Source organism: Buteo buteo, chromosome 10 (assembly GCF_964188355.1).
Source record: "Buteo buteo chromosome 10, bButBut1.hap1.1, whole genome shotgun sequence".
Lineage (NCBI taxonomy): Eukaryota > Metazoa > Chordata > Aves > Accipitriformes > Accipitridae > Buteo > Buteo buteo.
In genome coordinates this window covers 26,207,403-26,228,517 of record NC_134180.1, presented here as the reverse complement: position 1 = coordinate 26,228,517, position 21,115 = coordinate 26,207,403, and the positions used below count along the sequence as shown (strand labels likewise).

At 33.0% G+C, this 21,115-nt stretch overlaps 1 protein-coding gene and 1 long non-coding RNA gene across 2 annotated transcripts in view; one reads left to right on the top strand and one right to left on the bottom strand.

The window, feature by feature from the left end:
* Positions 1–21,115, top strand: part of LOC142035475 (uncharacterized) — a 45,779-nt gene that overhangs the window by 8,518 nt on the left and 16,146 nt on the right. The window contains exon 2 of the long non-coding RNA XR_012651898.1: positions 12,522–12,628. This is a non-coding gene — a long non-coding RNA (uncharacterized LOC142035475). The remainder of the gene's footprint in view (positions 1–12,521; positions 12,629–21,115) is intronic.
* Positions 2,427–21,115, bottom strand: part of HFM1 (helicase for meiosis 1) — a 42,218-nt gene continuing 23,529 nt past the window's right edge. Inside the window, exons 20-39 of the mRNA XM_075037567.1 lie at positions 19,425–19,505; positions 18,700–18,791; positions 17,738–17,844; positions 17,599–17,646; positions 17,285–17,382; positions 17,066–17,197; positions 14,114–14,199; positions 13,038–13,121; positions 11,832–11,989; positions 11,012–11,115; positions 9,326–9,481; positions 8,806–8,901; positions 8,286–8,404; positions 7,365–7,447; positions 7,111–7,220; positions 4,971–5,069; positions 4,448–4,508; positions 4,077–4,182; positions 3,520–3,677; positions 2,427–3,235 (exon numbers count right to left, since the gene is read on the bottom strand). Of these exons, the coding sequence (XP_074893668.1) occupies positions 3,169–3,235; positions 3,520–3,677; positions 4,077–4,182; positions 4,448–4,508; positions 4,971–5,069; positions 7,111–7,220; positions 7,365–7,447; positions 8,286–8,404; positions 8,806–8,901; positions 9,326–9,481; positions 11,012–11,115; positions 11,832–11,989; positions 13,038–13,121; positions 14,114–14,199; positions 17,066–17,197; positions 17,285–17,382; positions 17,599–17,646; positions 17,738–17,844; positions 18,700–18,791; positions 19,425–19,505 (2,045 nt within the window). The 3' untranslated portion in view covers positions 2,427–3,168. The remainder of the gene's footprint in view (positions 3,236–3,519; positions 3,678–4,076; positions 4,183–4,447; positions 4,509–4,970; positions 5,070–7,110; positions 7,221–7,364; positions 7,448–8,285; positions 8,405–8,805; positions 8,902–9,325; positions 9,482–11,011; positions 11,116–11,831; positions 11,990–13,037; positions 13,122–14,113; positions 14,200–17,065; positions 17,198–17,284; positions 17,383–17,598; positions 17,647–17,737; positions 17,845–18,699; positions 18,792–19,424; positions 19,506–21,115) is intronic.

Below are 21,115 nucleotides of genomic sequence, written 5' to 3'. Positions count from 1 at the left end.
AAATTACAGCTCTTCATAGCTATGTCTATACTTACATTTTGGGGTATGACGTGGGATTTTGGTGCCCTGGTCATTCATATAAATCATCTGTGGGGAAACACCACTGTTCCTGCCCAGGAGCCACCAGATTTCCATGGAAATCAGAAGATGGTGATGGGCAGGAGGTGGGCTAAACATAGCAGTAGTATAGTAATTCTGAATTAGCTCAGTTTGGAAGTTTAATTTAAAAAAAATAAATTCAGATTTGACTAGGTTTTTCTAATTCTGCAGTCAATTTGCTCTTTCTGCCTGTATTTGTTTTGAAGTATAGTCACTGTGTATCTGCAATTAATTACTGCCAGAGACCTACTATGGTTATCACTTTTTATCTTTCAATTATTATGATTTGAAAAATGGAACAATAACAAATGCTACCATATGAAAAGTCATTCCTTCTCCTGAGATAGAGAACACTTCAGCATATAAGTACTTCCAAATTGGTTTTCTGAAAGCGATTTAGACTTTAAAGAGTCATAGAGTGAATATGAATAATGAAGCAAAACAATGCCAAATAAAGCCCTTAACTCTAAAAAAAAAGTTTTTGCACCAGAGGTTCAATATTACTGTAAAGACATTGCAGTATTGAAAGATTTATATTCTGAAATCTATGACAGCATCTATTGCTGTCAGCAGCAATAGCACAATTTTGTAATTTTCCAAGGATGATATAGGATGCTGATTTCTTGCGAGAAACAGAGACAGGAAATGATCTTATAAACCATCTGCAAAGTACTCTGAATAGTCTTGAAAGTACTGAAATGCATTTGTTATCGTGTGTTCTGACTACGGATCAAATTGGAAATTAAAGCCTTTTAAAAATCAAAAAGAAACAATATGAATACTGTATCAGAAAATTAATCAGCCTGAATCTTGAAGAAACCCAATAATGACTAGTGAACTCCTGCACTAGGGAAAACTACGAGGAAAATAAAATACCCGCCTGCAAGGATAATTTTCTTTGAAGTAAGAGTCTAAATATAAATAGTCTAAATATAAACCTACTCCTATAAACTGACTAAAAACAAGTGGTTATATTTAGACTATATAAAAATTGAAGCAAAAAAAGCAATAATGTCAATTACTTTCTAGACATTAGATAAACTACCAAAATATTTCCCAGAAAAATGGAAATATACCTTCAGCGTAGAAATGGGGCCAAAAAACATCTGGAAAAAATACTTCCTTAGTACAGAGAAATAAATACAAGCTTACCTTACTAATTTTTATGAAGACCTAAGCACAATCAACTTCTACTACAGTCGTTAACCTCACAGTTCAGAATCTTTAGAAGCAGCTTCATGCAGGCTAGCTGGAAAAGTGCATCAGAAGCATCCCTGGTTTGCAGGCGAGGCCTGAGCAACCAGCAGATGAGTGAGGTTTTGGAAAGTTGCAAGCTGTATAATCACAAGATTATATAAATTATATGATCACAAGATTGTATTGTTTCCTTCCTCTCCTATTTTCCATGTCTGAAGCTCAGCTTTGTGTTGCCATGTAAAAGCTTTTGTCAAACTTGAAGAAACTCAGGAATAGCTTGATTAGTTGTTGCAAGCTAAAACCCCAGGGAAAGGCAGGATATAAAGGCAATTAAAGAATGCTATGTAAATATGAACTATAAATTGAAAACAAATTTTGTGTATTTCAAGCAGCAGGGAGAGTCAGGTGCTTAAACATCGGCATCAAGTACCATTTTAGATGTCCTAGAGGACCTGGAACATCTCCATGTGGGAGACCACTGCTCTTCTGGCACAGTAGATGGAGCCAAGGGAAGATTCTCTGGAGCACCTAAAATTACATTTGGCACTCTGCATTCTTAAATGTCACCCTGGCACAGAGCTGGGAAGTGACTAGGATGTACATGACTACGACTGCTGGGCTAAACATAGCAGTAGTATAGTACTTCTGAGTTACCTCAGTCTGGAAGTTTTAATTTAAAAAAAAATTGAGACAAAAAGAGATCTCGCATACTACTAACCTCCAGATACAATGAAATATTGGAGGTACAGCAAAATAAGATAAGCTTGGGCCTGCTGGAATTTGCACAGTCAAAAACATATAGAGAGGTGAGTGTTGAGGCTGCTTGGGCTAGGCCATTCTTTCATATGGACAGAGTTATACCAGAAAGCAAGTCAAAAGTGTAAGGAAACACTGGAGTCAAGTAAAATGTTATTAGCTGAGAGAAATACAACCAGGTAGTGCAGCAAAACATGGTTGCATTTGGTTGCACCACGAACGATGTTGCACAAACAGAGAGCTAAATTTCCATGTGTGATTTTAACATTTTAATTCCACACATTTTGAATAATTAACAGTGAAAATTAACATTCTCTTGGATTTTAGGCAATATAATGTATTTTTCTAAAGGTCTACTGTTCAACCACTAGAGCTACAAGAAGATATCCAAATCCAATGCTTGGTTGCCTAAATCTGTACTAGGACACATAAATATCCATTTTATGACCTTAGGTGTCAAAGTGAACAGCCAAACACAACTTTAGAATATTGTTTATAGACATTTTACAACCGGTTTGTTGAAAGTCTGGTAACACATTCGATTGAAGTTGCACTTTTTTATTAACGAGTTGATAGCACTGTCAAAAGGAAAATAGTCTAGAATAACTTACCATTCTATTACTTTTACTTGTAAATCTAATTATTTTACAGAATCAGTGCTATGAAAAATTCAGCATTAGAGAAACTGAAAGACAAAACCAAAAAGCATTAAGAAATTTCTGAGGAAAGAGTCTTTCATTCATTTAAAGAGTACTTGTGAGCAGGGCATGTAATAAATAGCTTACTTTCCCTTATGTGATTTTTACTTTATCTATAGAAGCATTCTCAGGTTAAGAACTACTCTCCTTTGACACGTTCCAATATTTTTCTTTGTAATCCTGAAAACAGCAAGGTCAATAAACAAATATATAAATACTTTTCAAAATAAGATAATATACCTAGAATTCCATAAATTAGACATCAACTTTATTATTATCTACTCTATGCAGCAATCCAGCTATTAGTAAATAACTATACAACAGAAATCAAATTCTCTTAACTGGATTTGAAGGCTTCACTCTGTAAAAATGACTAACATTTTTTTCCCCAGCACTTACAATTTATTTTGTTTATGTTTTACAAAATGCCATCAAATATTCCAAGAAAGGGCTTGACATCATTGATTTCATCATCAAGAAGATATCTAATGAAGAGTAAGCAAACAAAAAAATTAGATTAGGTATAGTACATCAAAACCTATGAAATCAGGAACACTATACAAAGTATAGTCAAGAAATACCAAGACAAGCAAAATAATTTTAAAGTATTTTCCTTTCTAAGAAAAGTTAATTGCTACTATTATTGTGAAAATTCATCTTTTTAAAATGAATGTTATAAATTAACACATCGCCTAAAGGTCTGTGTTCCATGAAGAACTAAGGATGGGAACACTGAGGCAACAGAAAAACATACACAACTTTTTATTACCTGGGATCCACTTCTTTTTCCTGTTCTTTCGTGAAAATAAAAAAATCCTCTTTCCTAGTGAATTTGGAAGAGTCTGAGATTATTTTTGAGATCGAAGAACACTGCATATTTTTCAGCTCTTGTGAAGGATTTGAATGCTTTTTTTCTTGAAAACTGAACTGCAATGTAAATGTTAAAAAGTGTATATGGTTAAAATAATTAACCAAAAGAGAAACTGCCACATTGTTGTAGTATGTAGTACAGACATTTATATTGATATTATGGTATTTGACAAGGAACAAACTCATGATAAATATAATTATATACTGGATGACTTGCACAATCACAATCAAATTGAGTAAATAGTTTTGAAGTCATGCTATATAAAGTAAATTCAAGTCCTAGTTCTTTGTATCATGAATATCACACTAAGCATAGGATGTACGCATGTTTGGACAACACAGAAAGGTTCAGAAATTCAGTATGTCCAAACTGATTCATAAGTCAGATATGGTAAATATATTTACAAACAAAATACTCTAATTGTAGGAAATTGTTATAAAAATATTTTTACTCACCATATTTATATTTCCACTCTGTACAGATAAATTCACTTTTGATGTGCTATTAACCACAGAAACAACTGAGTTCTGAATATTGGTCTTATCTTGTAAGGTGCATGAACTGAAAATATCAAGTTGAATAATTTAAGTATTTTTACAGAAGTGCAAAATTATTTACTTTTCCATTCAGGATTTTCTATTTATTTCCCTCCACACTTAAATAAAAAAAAAAATTAAAATAATTCAACAATTCATACCTTTAAAAAGTTGAAATTTCACTCACTTTTATGAGTGAACAACTTTCTATACATTTAATCATACTGATAAATGTAAAATAGACAATATTTTTAACTGAATAAAACTGTAATAAATTATATAATGCTTACTCTTTGGAAATGTCATTTGTAGCTTTGCTTCTTGTATACTGGCAAAGTGGTTCACATTCATCTGGAATTTGAAGGCAGATATTTCCATGTTCCACATAAGAATGAAAGTTTTAAAAACTGAGTCACAAAACAGCCAAAACCCCTTGTAAATATTTTACAAAATCTGATAAATAATAGTTTGAAAATTATTCAAATATCTTAACACTTGAAATATTTCTGCTGTGAGTTTTAGGCTAATGTAAAAGGTAAGCAGAGACACGCAGTCAGATAAAATAACAAATATGCAGTTGCAGGCCATCCAAAAAATTTTTCATTATGGCTTTCTCAACTCTCTCTTCCATATTAGATTTGTCTCAACGTAGGTGACATTCAAGGCAGAGTAATAAACCTGGCGGTCAAGTAAATTAACCAAAATATTTCAGGTAGTTCTATTCATTGTATACTATAACAAATTATTCTCAAATAATAGCCTGTAAAATAATTTGTATGTAGGAAACAAAGAATTTTGTTAAAATAACCTTACCTAATTCTCTACTGGTAAAGTTGCTAGCAAATACTAATTTCTCATCATCAATATCATCCCAAACATCATCTGTCAGTTTAAAGTCCACATCCAAAGCATCTGAAAACAAGATCTGCTTTTATCTGTATCAGTCAAGTTATGTATTAAAGATTTTTAACTTTTTTTTTATTTTTTTAATGCTATTATCTCTTGGTTATTCTCACTCACAAACACTGAGTGTTTCCAAGAGAAAGCTGTAATACATTTGTAATGGACAAGTATAAAAACTGTTCTGTTTTACAACCAGTTGTTCAATCTATTGAAAGGAGGACTGTCACATATGCTCTTTTTCCTCAGCATTATTTTGAGAAAAGTTATCCTCAGCGTAGATTCTAGAAAAACAGGCCTTATAAAAATCACTGCAATTTCATTCTTTCCCTTTGTCAGAAGCACTGTTAGATTCCAAATTTAATACTTTTAATTCATTCCTTTCTTCTCTTCAGTTTTCCAAAACACTCTGAATGCTGTCTTCCTCCCATACATCTAATGCCTAAGAACCAGCCATGATAAACACATTTTCAAGCATTGTTGTTAAAATTCTTAATTAAAATGTGATAGGTAATGTTTTAAAATACTTTTTTTCTGGTGCAAAGAAGACTCTCCTGTTTCCTCTCTTACCCTCTTCCCCTTTTGTTTGTTGTATTCTCTCTTTTCATCACCAGTTCAATTCTCGCTCCTAATTTTTTTCATCTCTCTTCTGCCATACTACCCTCCAGCATCAGACAGTGCTGAAATCTTAATTCTGTTGTCATGGCCCTAATATGCCTAAGAAACCCTGATCCCAGTCTCCCTTTCAACAGAGAAGGAGCAGGACAGGCTCAAAACAAAAATCCTGTTCCACAGACACTGGCAACACCAGGAAGGCACTGCTATTGTAATTTTGGATGTGCACAGTCAGCATTACTGCACAGACTTTAAAAAAACTATAGGTTTAGGTTACTAAAATTTCACAGTATATTTTTAATTACCTACTTTTTTTTTTGTATGGAATTGAAAGATACCGTATTACAGATGCAGTTAACCCTATAAAAATCATATAAACGGATGCCTTACTTCATTAGAACTATTTTTGGTGCATCTTTTTAAATGCAGGTGGCCCAATCAATATGGCCAAAGTCACCTTTTCTGCTGCTATTCAATGCAGAGGGTTTTCAGTCAGCAATATCTACTATGTCCCCTTGATCCTGTATGATTTGCCTCAAGATGTTCTTGAGCACAGACTATAGCTATACTGGAATATCCATCTGTCTTCCCATTACTTTATTCTTTTAACACAATCATATCATACACTAACTGCCTGCCCCGCCCCAGCAACTAATGATATGGCTATGCAACAGTCTTCCATCTTAAGACTAGATAACAACTATGGCAGATATAATAGTATGGCAGGAAAATAAGAAACATTAATTTAAAGGAATAGGATTACAATCCCATCATCAAAATATTAAGTAAAAATGAAATTATGCAGTATAGCTGCCAATATGTAAGACAGCATGAACTAAAAAACTTTTCAATTCATTTCAGCAGTGTTTCTTATATGTCTGAGTATGACCTAAACATTGGAGCTGCTACTTATTAGCCAAATTAATTAAAAACTGATTCACATCAATCTACTGTCACCAAATACAGAAAGAGGAAATTTTTTTCCAGATAGAGATGTTTTACTAGTTATGAACTCAGTTACTAAATGGTCATATTTTGTCAACTATCAAAAGCTCATATTTCACTAACTTCTTCCAGCAGAAAGGGAAAAGAATAGATATAGAGGTAAAATACCTCTTGCATTACAAGCGGCTTCAGTGGAAATACATTACAGTCATACCCTTCAGGAAGTATTTATAGATTTGGACCCTAATATATTTGATTTAGTCATTACTGTTTTATTTAAAGGTATATTTAGATGCTTAGATCTACATTAGAAATTCTTACCAATGCTAGAAAGCAAGCCAATTAAGGCCACTATATTTCCCTATACATTCAGTGTTCTATAATCCTGGTTGCATTACTGGTTGCTGTAGTCATTTTGGCAAGTTTGCGTTTACAAGTGTACTAAAATCAAAACAGTGAAAAATCGTAATTTCAAACACTGGCAGTAACTTACCACTCTTTCCATAATTCCAGGATTGCAGTTGTTTCTGAGATACTCCTAACCTACTAACATTATCTCCCTCACCCACTGAGGGTGATGAAGATGACTCTTTATTGCTAGACCTATTAAAAAAATAATAATTACAGAAAAATCAGTGAAATGTCAGTAAAATACTTGCTTATTCAGAAAACAGTTTTTAATTGTTACAACTTAACGTATTATCTAAAATAAGACATTTCTTTTTTGTCACTTGTATTAACCAGTACCTTGGCAATGCTGGCAACAGAGATTTAGGTGTAAAAACGAATTGTTTGAGGTCCACATTTTGAACTTGATTTAACATCTGCATCTAAAGAAAGCAGATTATTGTAACTGATAAGATATAAACATATTGAAAACCATAGTTTTTTAACAATCTTAATGATATTAATACTGTATCAAGTTAGCATATTTTTTAAAGATCATATATAAAATCTTTCTGATGTCTGCTTATCTAACATAATCAGGTAAAAAGGTTTGAATTACATGCTTCTAGTGGAATTATCTGAGCACCTTGGCAAAGTCAGACTGGTTATCACTAACTCTCATCTGTATTAGCTATAGGCTAAATCATTCTCTTGCAAACAAACAAGCAAACAAAACTGTGAGGAGGAAATAAAACACTCCAGTATCTCAAATACCGTTCTTGCTGCAGAAAGAACTAGTTTAGTACTACGTTCAAAGGGATAAAGTGTACGCCATGAAATCTTTCAGAGGTTAAAAACTAACATGGTTGGTTTTCTTACAAAGAAGTGGATCTACCTGTCAATGCAAAAAGATCTTTTAGTAGCATTACTCTGATAAATACCACTATTTGTTTTCATTCAGGTCATACTTTGCCAAAACCAAGTCACAGTACAGTACCTTCCAACAATACCTCTGTAACTCACCCACCACAATCTACCAAATGCCATAAAAGTAAAAACAAGGAGTACGTGCACAGAAGTGGATCATTGGAAGCATTCCAAGCAGCCACAAAGAACCTCTCAATGATTCCTGGGCTTTTGGTACCTTTGTACTTCTTTGCTTTTTGCATTCCACACAGAAAAGACAAACTTGAATGTTTATATTTAGTTATAAAATTCTCTCTGCAAACAATATATACAAATACATAAAAGATTAAAATAAATCTATGTATTCGAATGAACCTTTAACCGTTTTACTGGGGGTACAGATGAAATTGAGTTCCTGCTCCTTAAATCAGCAAGGTAAAAAGAAAACTTTGAATCTCCATTCATCTCAGACTTTGGAGGTACTCCAGTTTTACCTGAGAACAGGAATTAAAATAATCTTCAGATTAGTTTAGAAGGGATAAATCCTAATTCTTTCCAGATCAATGGAAACTTTGCCACTAAGTTTAGTATCTTCTATTAGAAGATCCTAAAAGATTTAACACACCAATATTTATATAAAAGTGTAACAAGCTCAACATTGCTCTTAAATCATATGCTAGATGTTCTGAAAAATACTATTAATCATTGTAGTGCCTACAAAAGTGTTATTGACAAAGCTTTTTATTACCACTTTTACGACTGCATCATACCAACAACTCAGGCCTCATCCTCTCGCTTACATTGCTTCTGTTAATGTAGCTATTGGTATAAATTAAGCTATTCTAAATTATATTTGTCTAAAAGTAACAGAAATAGTAGTTATAATGAAACTTACAGCAGTCATGTCCACACACATCTTTATTTTTACAGCGATGGTTGCATTCTCTGTTTCCATATTTCTTGTAAGTAATCTCTTGTTTAGAACTGCCTCCTAGATAATACAGAAATGCTCATTTTTTATTTCATATGTATTGTTGAGAGAGTACTTCATGCAGTAAGAGATGGGCTAGAAGTAATCTGTATCACTAGAATTTTGTTGCCTTCAACAAAACTTTGGGCTGTTCAAACAATGGAATTGGAAAGAAATTAATCAGTGCTACTGAAAAAGAGAGGCACTACCACATTCCCAAATTCAAACAGTAATATTAGATACCAAACATCCATGATTTTTATTACTTTCAAATTCATCAAAGAATTGCACTGTAGTACCGCAAGCAGAAGCAGCAGCATTGTATTTTTATTATAACTGAGAAAGAAACAATATGGATAAACAAAGATCCAGCTCTCTAGTGAAAGCAAAACTCAATTTTCTGTTGACTTTGGTATTAGCCAGATGTTGTGATCTGACCGTTTACCTGTATCTACTTTTGCTGCTGGCAGACTTTGTGGTGAGCCATAATACATATCAAGTGAAGACTCAGCTTTCAGTTTTTGATCTGTAACCATTTTACTTCCCATTGTTTTCGGTGTTAAGTAAAAGACTGTATATCCTTGCTGTATATCAAGGCCAACTTTGAAAAAAAGACAAAAAATATTTTAAATTGCTATAAACTGTTTCTAACTACTGATTACCCTCAGTTTTCTAAAGAGTTTAAGAAAGTATAAATGTTATTAAAAGATCATGGAAATTTGCTAAGATAATGTACCATTAAAAGCACACTATTATATGAATGGATTCTTTATGACCGAGATTTAAAAAAACCAAACATTTTCAGAATTATAGATTTCATTACTAGATGAGTAACAAAATTAGTTCCTTTAACCGAATTTTTCTGTATTGTTTTAAAACTACATTTATCTATGGCTTTGCACTGCTGATAAAATTTTAATTTTAAAATTGTACTACAGTCTGTATTACAGGAGTATCAGCAGCTCTGTATTGGCAAAGGCATAAAATGAGTATGTTGAAATGAGTATATAGAAAGTACTCTTGAAGTTGAATGCTAATAAAGGTTCTAGTTCTAATTAAACAAAGATTCATATGAGACTATGAGACACACCATTTGTAAAAAGAGTATTTTTGTCTTTTATTAGGCAAATATTGCTGGAAAACCAGATAGGCTTTTAAAAAATGAAAGATTTCCTTCAAGTCTGAAACAGAAGCAGACTTTAAAATATGTAGAGACTGGGAAGACCTGCTTTTAGTCTAACTTCACTGTTACCAACTTCAGAGAAATTAACTGTTGTGTTAAGTTTTACTGAACTCAGTACAATGTGTAGATAGCCAAGTAGTAATAAAAGGACAATTTTTTCTTCATCTCTGGTTAGAAAACCCTCCTTTTTCCTGAGCCACAGGTTTAGCCATAGGAATACACATTATTCCAGGCTTGATTATTGAAATAGCCTCAATATTCAATGTTTATCATGGAAGCACCAAATATACTTCAGTTAAACTAGCACACAGCAATCTTCTTTACAGGTGGGGCATGATGGCAGAATTTAATACAGCCAGTCTATTTTTATATTGTATTTCAAAGTTATATGTTTCAAGGTCATCACTGTCTTTCTTCATCTGCTGCTATAGTTTCAATTCTATGGAAATTGACACTGAGGGGACCAATGTTTAAATCTACAGATGTTAAGGTACAAAATTTTCCACTGTAGAAATTTCTTGCTACTGAAGTGGAGATGAATCCATATCTAATACTTTTTTATCACAATGCAAAACCTAACCATTCACAAAGACAGCTCTTCCCAGCGTAAATAACCTTTCAAGCTGATAGGTTATCCCTACTGAAAGTTAATTCAACTTGAAGGTGAAGGGGAAAAGAGAATCCTAATCTGTATCAACAGAGCAAGCTACTATCTCCTAGTAACAGTTTTGATGCTTCCCAGTTCATTAATATGCTAGTAAATGAAATGAACAGATGTGTAATTAGGACTATTAGGTAATACTCAACCCAGTAAAAAACATGTAATAGAATTTTGTTCCAGATCAGTTGATTTTATTGTATTTTTGGCTTGATATAAAGTGTTTTAATAATGTATTCAAAATTCTTATGCAGGTATTTTTTTAATTAAAAGCATACCAATCAACCTACCATAATCAGAACTAATTAAATTTATACTAATGTCCTCTGATTTAAGAGCTCTTTTCACTTCAATTTTCTTCGTCCAATTTCCAGTTTTCAGCAGCACAGAATCCCTGCAATGTATCAGTAAAGTTTTGTTAGATGTGGACAATAAAAACAAGACTGTATACTATGGCATCTGTAACCAAGTGGAAGAGCCTTTATTTGGTCTTAGTTCTTGGATTTTGCTTGATAAGTGGCCTAAGAATAACCTTCCAATAATACATGATTTATGGCCACAAGAGAGCCAGGATCCTGCAGATCAGTTTCAGTTCTGCCAAAAGTGCCAGACTTTGGCCAGAACTCTCGTGAAGGTCATGCAGTTGGAAAAGATCTTGTTTCTCTTTTCCCATTTGCTCCAAGCATATCTTAGCCAACTGGAGAATTTAATTCCATCTCTGAGTGAAAGGCAATTTTGACAATATGCTATAATTAAAGAAATATAGCTAATAAGAGCAAGTAACAACTTGAGAATGTATCTTTTTAATAGGTACTTTACTTGTTTTATATTTATGTGGAAATTATTATGACTTCCATAATATGACATCAGTGTTGTACAGATATTTACACATACTCTCTGTACTGACAAGCACACTGGCATGTTTGGGGGGTTTTTGAATCTTGTTCAGCATTTTAAATGACAACAGTGACTAGAAAATGCTGTAGGATAACGTATAATTTTGTACCATTTGGCATCAGTAGAAAGTGTTGCAAAAACCGCAACTCACAGAAAGGATTAAAAGCCAACACCCTTAAAAGATATGAGGCAAAAAAACCTGATCATACATACATAATTTTCTGATTAAAAATGACTTGGTTGTCAGCATCTCCTATGACCAATGTAACATAGTGAAAATCTGTCGCTGTTCTCTTTGTCTGTAGCTGCTCATAGTTTGTTAATTTGATGGTTACCAAGATTTCAGCCAATGTATCACTGTATTTTGGAAGCTAGGAAAAAAATTATATAGAAGATGACATCACTGCTAAAATATGCGAAGTAAAATATACACCTTTCCATAAATTTTTAATTGTTGATACAAGCACAAAAGCTTGATTCAAGCAATTTCAATTTGTGGTACAATTTTTATTTGTTGTTCTGAGACACTATTATACAGTACTAACTTACCCATAGCTGAATATCCTAAATTTGATTAAGTATTGAGAATAAAAGACAGTCTACATTAAGTCCTTGAAAAATTCTCCTCTGTTCAATGCAAAGAGAAAGATGCAAGAAGAAAACTAGCTATATTTTGGCATCCCAACATTCCTCTATAAGGTATTTATAATTGTTACATCTTTCTTCTGAGAATAACTTTAGAGATACCCATCCGGTATTATGTCAAATGAAAAACTGAAATAGAACTGATCATTATAACAATAGTATTTCACACATCTATTAAGTTTTTAACTTCAAAGGTGTCTTTATTTGTACCAACTTCACAAGACACTTTAAGGCTATTTTTCAAATTTTGCATTTCAGAGTGGCTATATGATCTGTTGAAAGAGAAAATGCATATCAGAACATCAAAGCTCTTGATTGCATATGGAATTTCACCCTTCCATTGAAATGGCACCAGCTATGTTAAGGTAATAATTTACTGTTTCTCTATATTCCTAAGTGTGACATAGAAAATAAACATGAGTTATTGCTTCTTCAGTAAGTTTTATATGGATGCTTTTCTGTCTCCAGGGTTTGTTTATATTCAAGATAGAAGAGACCTCTCAGACTCACATATAATGCTAGAATGTGGAATATACCAGTTTGCATCTGTAACATAAAATGCTATTAACGAGAGAGAGGCCAATGTATTATAGGGAATGTCTATTCCAAGGCTCTCCTTCAGTGTTTAAGAGTTTGATTATACATGCTAAGGTGGAAGGAGGCCATAATATTGTGTAATCTTCTACCAGCAATGGCTTAAAATGTCTTTAAGTCAGTATTTGCTCTTTCATTTAATATCACATAAAACCATAAAATAAATAGAAAAGCATTTACCTGTTCAACGTCAAGTTCATATTTTGGAAGATGCAAAACAGATTCTTTTATCTGGTTTCCAAAAGGAGGATGTCTGTTTAAAATCTGCAAAGATTTCATTTAATATCTGATACATTCAGCTGATCAGAGATGCCAACAAAAATGCAAATTCAAGGAATCAAAATCGCCAGAGTAATTATGCTATCAACAAAAGCCCTTATCACTCCTGGTTCTCTACTGTCAATGATGCCCAGAATAGCAACATAACCAAAAGAAAATTCCAATATTTTTTCATGTTGCTACCACTTCTGTTCAGGTAACAGCCAATGAACTAGTCAATGACCTCAAAACCTGACTACTCAGGTTTTATATGAGATGACTCTTCTATGTTGCCCTAGCTTTAGTCAAAACAAAACAAATTACAGGAAAACTGCAAAAGGGGGCAGAAAAGAGAAATCAAATTCCTAAAGCCAGAACAGAAAAACCCAAGTAAGATAATTTTCTTTTAGAAATCTGTTGTATCTTCCAGAACACTAGAAAAACAGTTTCCTCAGAAAAGAAGCCAAGAGCCAAAGAACTTGTTCTGGGGTAAAATCTAACTTCCCTAAAACAAGAAGTGCTTTACAGATGATTCAGAAGAATTTCACTCTATGATTATCTTTAACTAAAACTGGCAATAATGGAAATTCAGGATTCTCATCATTAACATACATTAAGATAAACTGTAAATACATATTCCCTTTTATATCTTTTCTAACACTCATAAAAGGGAAATCCATATTGTTCTTTATTTCAAACCATGTTATGATGAAATTCTACATATTTAAGCAACTGCTTTCCAAAACCAGCCAAATCAGTGAAATCATCCACATCAAATTTGCTAGAACAAAACACCATACACATTTTCAAGGAAAAATAGCAGCAGTCACATATGTTTTTTTAATTCACTAGTATAAATGAAAAAAATACTTAAAACACTCAACTTTACTGACAATCATATAGCAAATATATATTAACCATACTGCTTTTACTGGTAACACTATTAATACTCAATATTTTCCTTATCATGTTTATCCGCATACAAAATGATAAATTACCAATTCAAGTTCCCTTGCATTTGTGTCTTCTATTTTTTTAAATGATGTCAGCCCAGCATTTACCATAGCATTTGACAGTGATACACCTGTGAAAAATTTAAGTTTCATGCTGTTAAATGACAGTCACTAATCTCAAATTATTCTCAACAACTGCATTATAGCAGGTAAAACCAAAGCAGAAATCATTTTATAGTATGTTTGTCCCAGCTTTTTGCCGAGCAAATCACTAAATTTCTTTTCAGCTGATTGACTATTTTAGTATTTAATTTCACTTATCCATTAGTAAAGAGAAAAAGAAATGCAATACAAATCAAACATGAAAACATTCAGTATTTCAAAACTGACAATTTTTAGTTACATTTTCTAGAGTAAAACAGATTTTAGATCACTTTCTACAAGAGTCAAGAAACATGTTCTGCATATATATGATGAAAAAAAGCTATGTTAAAGCTATATTTAACTATGTTAAAGCTATGTTTAACTATGTTAAAGTCATAAGGATCTCAATGTTTTTGAGCAAGCTAATAATGAATTTCACTCAAAAAAAAATTTATTATAATCTTCTAGGAGTCTTTGCAGATTTAGCAAAAAACTTTCCCATACCATATCTGCCACAAAAGTAGACTGGCAGAGAATTCCACATACAATCTCATTCCTCTTTGTGATTCCCAGTTCTTTCAAACTTCCAGTGAGATTTAGAGTCATCACAGCATATGAAAAGGCACTTCCCTTACCTTGAACTACAGCCTACTATAATAACTGCAATAATTTTAAATAAAGGATAGTACCTAATACTTAGAACGAGCATGTGAATTCTTCATACCTAATTCTGTAGAAAGAGTAAAAGACATACGAAAATTAAGTGGGAAACCTCTCAAGAGACTCTTAGGTTGCTTCTTGGAAGACGTTTCAGCAACCTTGTAACAAAAGACTCATTTCAACTCAAGAATTTAATGACTTAGAGAAACAGAAGACCTTTCATCCTTTTATGTATATTTGAACACCTTTTGGGTCTGACTTAGGGAAGGCATCTCCTACCATCTCCCCTCTCCTTCGCAGAAGCTCTGCAAGCAGTCTGAAGACTCTCACTTATTACTTCTGCAGCTACTTCAGTTAGAGCTGTTGCTTTGTTTCTTTGTAAGTGAAGCAGAAGACTAGTTCTTTTGTCATAATTCCTATAATGGCAGAAGGGTTTCCACCAGTGAAGAAAATACAAGGCATAAGTAAGCCTTTTTCACTTTCTCTTTATCTACTTCTGAGCAAGAAAAAAATGGAGGTGGAAATCAAACTGAACAAGTAGTAAAGGTGATAAAACCCTGTATGTCAACTGATCATTATCCTGTCTCTCAGAACAAACAGAAATCAAGCAGATCATATAGCAAAAAGATGGAGCATCATTATTGGACAAGAGTAACAAATAGAGGCAGTTGTAGAAATGCAGTAAAAATTCAACTGAATCCTCAATCTCAGTAAGGCCAAATGTCAAAGAACAGTCACTCTTATAAAGGAAACACTGAACTAAGGCTTTTTTAAGATTCAAAAAATAACATACTGAGATGAGAGTTTAAAAATTAGGGATTTCTGAATATGTTACATGAAAGCTACACCAGTAAATTTCTGTGAGCTCAAACAAGTCACTTAACTTCACAAAGACATAGAATAGGCTTAGCAGCCATAGTATGACAGAGGTCAAGAATCAGACATCATAATATAGGCATCAATTCAATATCTGATTCACAAAAAGAGAGTGAACTGTCAGCAGATAGTTCAAAAGAAGCCTGTAAGCAGAACAAATGGAAATTTGAAAGTTAGCAATTCTTTGTAAAATATGCTGCAAGGGCAATGACAGCATAGGCAAAAATACAAAAAAAAAAAAAAAAAGGAAAACAGGACAGACATGTATATATAGCACTTCTATTATTAAAAAACTAAAACTGACTTCATTCTATTGACTATAGTGTACAGGAAAAGATTTGTCTACACTGCAAGTGCCATGTTTATTCCACTAATACTAACCCCCTAGAAATGCTGAAAATGAGGCACACTCCTCAGATGACCGTGTGCACATCAGCAGAGATACCGAAGTAGTGGAAATGGCTTCCCCATACTACTGTGCTGCACACAAGCTAACAAGCCCTGTCCCTTGCTTTGAATCCACATGAATGAAGCAATACAGGTTCTGCACCTCAACTGGCAAGGCTGTAATGTATTGTACCATATGGGTCTTCTGGCTTAGCTGTTCTCTAATTTGCAGACGTCTGTACCATACTGTTCTGCACAGAGCAGATGTGTCTTTAAAGAAGAAATACAGAGAACACTGCAGTGAATTCTGAAAGCATGAAGGTGTAAGACCAGACAACAAAGCAGGAAGCTACACTATTACCTCAAACAAGTATAACTTCGTTTTTTTTAATAGAGGACTCAAAAACATCTGAAATCCTTTTCAAATAATTATGACAAGTCTGTACTTCCAGCCAGTAACAGGATACAGTGATACTGTAGAATATTACTAGAAACTTGTAATCCTCATGTATAAGAACCTCATGCACAGTAAATTTATTTCCATTTCACGATACCTATTCACGTCAATGCAAATTCAAGGGCTTTCATGCGTATGAGTAACAGGACCCACAGTGACAGCTGTTTGGAAAGGAAGGCATAGCCTAGTCAGAGATATGCAATCATACAAATGTGGAATATGCCCAAGATACTGAGATAAACATGAAGAAAAAAGAACAACTCTGAAATACTTTGAAAGCCTGAAGAAAATTACTAAACAGATTACTTTTCTCATGACAGACTGTTCTGACAACTGTGATACTAAATTGTGGCAAATGAGTAATTAGGAGACTCATTTAATTATGTAAGCAGACACCTCAGAAATTAGCAAGCTAATTATGAGTTTTGATTCGCTATCAGATTACACGTTTATAATTTCTGATGAGTACCTACCAATTTTTTCCAATTGTTTAGACACATGAAGTGAATTCTCCCAAAGTTTGCATCTGAAACACTTTGCTAAAATCAAAGAGTTTAATAAAGCAGAAAAGTTGTTCTTACATGATGCCAGAAAGTCAGATAACCCTGTAAAACAAAGATTTACTTGTATTAATCAAATAAAATGCAGTTTATTATTATATGTACCAAAAAAAGGATTAAATTTTACCATACATCTAGTAACTCTTAAGCCATTTCTAAATATTCTGCCAGTATCTTGTGTCAAAGTAAAGTCTTGAATAGGAATGCATCCTAACTGAGCCTGAATAAGACTGGGAAAAAAAAATATTTTTTGGTATATAAGCCATACTGTAAGCAAAGTATAACAACATAAAAGTTTCTACTGGAAAACAAAAGAAAATTCAGAACAGAAACAATGAAATGCAAGATCTTGTCCTCTATAAAATGATACAAATTTTAGCAGGGACCTCAACAGCCATGAAATCACAGCTTTTCAATGAAAAGTAACAACACAATATAATATTTACCAGTTTATCTTCATTTCTCTCGTTTTTATCTTCCCCTCCATTGGAAACCTATGCATGAAAATATACATATTTTCTGCTATTCATTTTATATATTGCTAAAAATATACTTTCCTTTTTCAATGTATATATTTTTTTATACCTGATAGTTATTTTGTCCTTGTCTTTATTCAAAGTGTTCAGTATTTTCTTTTCATTTGTTCTTAACTTGACATCCAGAAATTCTGTGCAGTTGGAGATCATTGTAATCTGTAACAATTTAAATATTTTATTGTTTTTCCTTGCCATTTTTTCCTACCACTTCTTCCAATTCTTTTTTTTTTTTTTTCAAAAAAAGCTTTAAAAATTTTTTACTGTCTCAACACTATGACCATGAAAAGATGGTCAATCAGTTCTTTCTAATACTGACCAACTTTATTTCATCTTCCTATAAAGGCTATTATATAACAAAAGGGGAAGATTTTTCTTTCAGTTTTTAGATTAATATTCCACTTGAAATTATCCAAAATCAACGACACTGCTAACACTTTATGACATACATGGCAAATATAAAGAGGTTTTCCTATCTGTTATGTATTTCACTTTATTTTCTTCATACTTTAGTAACAAAGATAGCCATAGGAGAACAGGGTTTCCATTTTTCATGGCCAATATGATCTAATATAGCATTTACTTGAAAACAAGATGTCTTTTGTGACTTAACAGTAGCAGTAACAATCTGTTGTCTGACAGAGGAAAATTACTCAGAAAGACTGTAACATTCCTTTGGAAGTCAAATCTGGTCTCAATGCAGCAGGTTTTTGCAATTAAAAAAAACCTACTAAACCACAAAACAATACAGTGTTTAGTATATAAACAGAACAGCTTCAGCAACTTTCTATCTTCATAAGCCAGGTTAGTGTGGGGAGAAAAAGTTGGAAGTCAAAAGATCTCAAAGTACAAAGCCTCAAAAATACTCCATATGGAATTTAGTCTCTAAAACTTTTTATTTTATATAAACAAAGCCTGAGCTTTTTAAAAGAAATAAAAACTTCTGCTCCTTATCTTTGATTCTGCTTAAAAACAACTGAACATAGGTAAATTTTCTTTAAAAAGTTGAATTACCAATTCATTTAAAGTCTCTGTTCCCTTAATTGTGAAAAATTGTTTCACTGTATCAAATGCAATATAATACCATGCCATTAATCTTCCGGTCTCTGTAAAAGAAGAATATACCTTAAAAAAGAAATATGCCAAGTATTTTTTTAGTGTATTTTTTTTAAGTCACAAAATCAAATTAATTTTCTTATTACAGGGCTCTCTGAGATTTACCATCACTGATTCAGTATGTTATTGCCCCCAGCTATCTGATGGATATTACTGACCCCATCATGGAGTGGCAGAAAGAAACAAGCGCCAGTTACAGTTTTTTTCCAATGGAGATGAATTCACACTAATATACCAGACTGTGAACTGTGGTTGCTGAGAAGCCAGCCACCTCTAGCAGAGAATTGTAGAGAAGAGCAGGTATTGATAAAACCTGTCCTTCATTGTCCTATGTCACATCCAATTATCCTGTGATAATATTCTGTAATTTTCTCCTAATCTGCAACAAAATTTCCAGCAACAACAAGAGCAGATCTATTCATGGATCAACATTAAGAGAATGAACCTCCACGATTTGTTAAAGAAATCTGCTCATCTTTCTAGTCAAACAACCTCTCAGATCCTACTCTCTACTACATTTGTGTACTCCTATTAATGGGTCACAAGAATAGTTGTGACCCTTTGTAGTTCACTATTATCTCAACATTAGTTCTGAAAATTAGTTTATTTTTAAAAAGTGTTACCTGTTGATTTGAAATTATTTGCTTCATCCATCCTGATCAAATCAAAAGATGATAAATCATTTAAGTTCTTCAAACACAGTTCTGTCAACAATTTGAAAATATATGTATTTTTACTACATGCAGAAAAACTTACGTATGTACAAACCAGAAACATCATCATTAAATTGCAATGAACATATGCCCAAGTAATGCCAATGAACTCAAGTAAAGGTTTTAGAATACGATCCTCATTCTACTAAAGTTGGTGGTTAACTTCTGCCTGGGGAAATCTCACTCAAAGATATTTGATACAGGACAACGCAACTCTTTTTCAGTAAAGCAAAAGCAGCAAAGTAAAAGAAACTAGATGAACAGAATGTAGGCTGCCATATTCAATTCTGAATGACAGACCAGAGAGCCCACAGTATTTAAACAAAAGATTTCCACTACAGTGTTAACACTTAAATGGTTGAAATTTCAAATATCCACAGGTATTTATGAATCCTTCATCAGAAATTCTCATACTGTATCAGGTGCATTTGTATTTACTTCACTAAACCTATTTAGTCAGATATCTGCAGGAGGATGACTAAAGTGTTTTGGTTTTCTCTTTCAAAACCAAGGTAATTAAAAGACAAAAATTACATTAACACAATGTTCAGAATGTAAAAGTAAGTTGGGAAAGCCCTCAAAATGATAGTTCCCATAGCAACCAGGAATCATTCACATTGCACATGAAATGTATGAAAACATAACTAAATATATACATTACTACAAAATATTTCCTGTGTGCAGGGAAAAGGAGCTAGTTCCTCTAAGAACTTTAAAAAGAGGTTGTTTTTAAGATCAGAGTACTTCAAGTAAATATAATCCACACCTAAAAAGCATTTGTAAGCAAAGCCTATCCCAGCACCTATCTGTAGAGGCGATTTCAAACCATGCCTTCTCCCATAAAGGCTTATTTAGGTAGTAACATGCTTCACTCCCTCCATTCCTTTCAACCTACATGCCAAAAATAGAAATGTCCTGATCTAAAAGACAAAAAAAGGTAGAAAACAACTGAACAAGCATAAGAACTAGGTGACTTTTATTACTGAGTACTCCTTTTTTTCCTATCTGCAAGTCACAGTCAATGTCCCTCATACTTGGAGACTTCAAACAGTAGCGCATATACTAAGTGTATTCCTGGCGATGGGTCCTTGAATCCCTTACACAATAAACAGCCTCAGCATAGCTCCACCAAACCCAACATCAATCACAAATTTTTCTACACAATTGTGTAAAATGTAATAAATGTGTAAGTGGAGTCCAAGTATTGGCTCTACAGATTTCAGGGCATATATCAGTCTATGTTTTCATGAACCAGGCCTGCCTCCAGATATTTAAGCTCCAAATGGTCTAGTATACAGAATTATGATGGACACGAAAACTTTCACTGAAGAGAGAAAATTGCATTTGTAGATTTGCAGAACTCCATTTACAATCTTAGCAAGTAGTCTTTTATTAATATGCTTATTTTGGATCTACTAGAAAACGTACATTAAAATAAATAAATAAATAGAGTTGTATGCTATTTCCATATTCAAAGATGAGAGGCACTGATTCCCAAACTATTTAGCCAGCTGTATGTTTTCTGATGGAATTGTAAATAACTAAAAGGCAATATTTTAAATAAGTTCAATAATTGGGTTTTATTCAAAGTCTTAACAAAA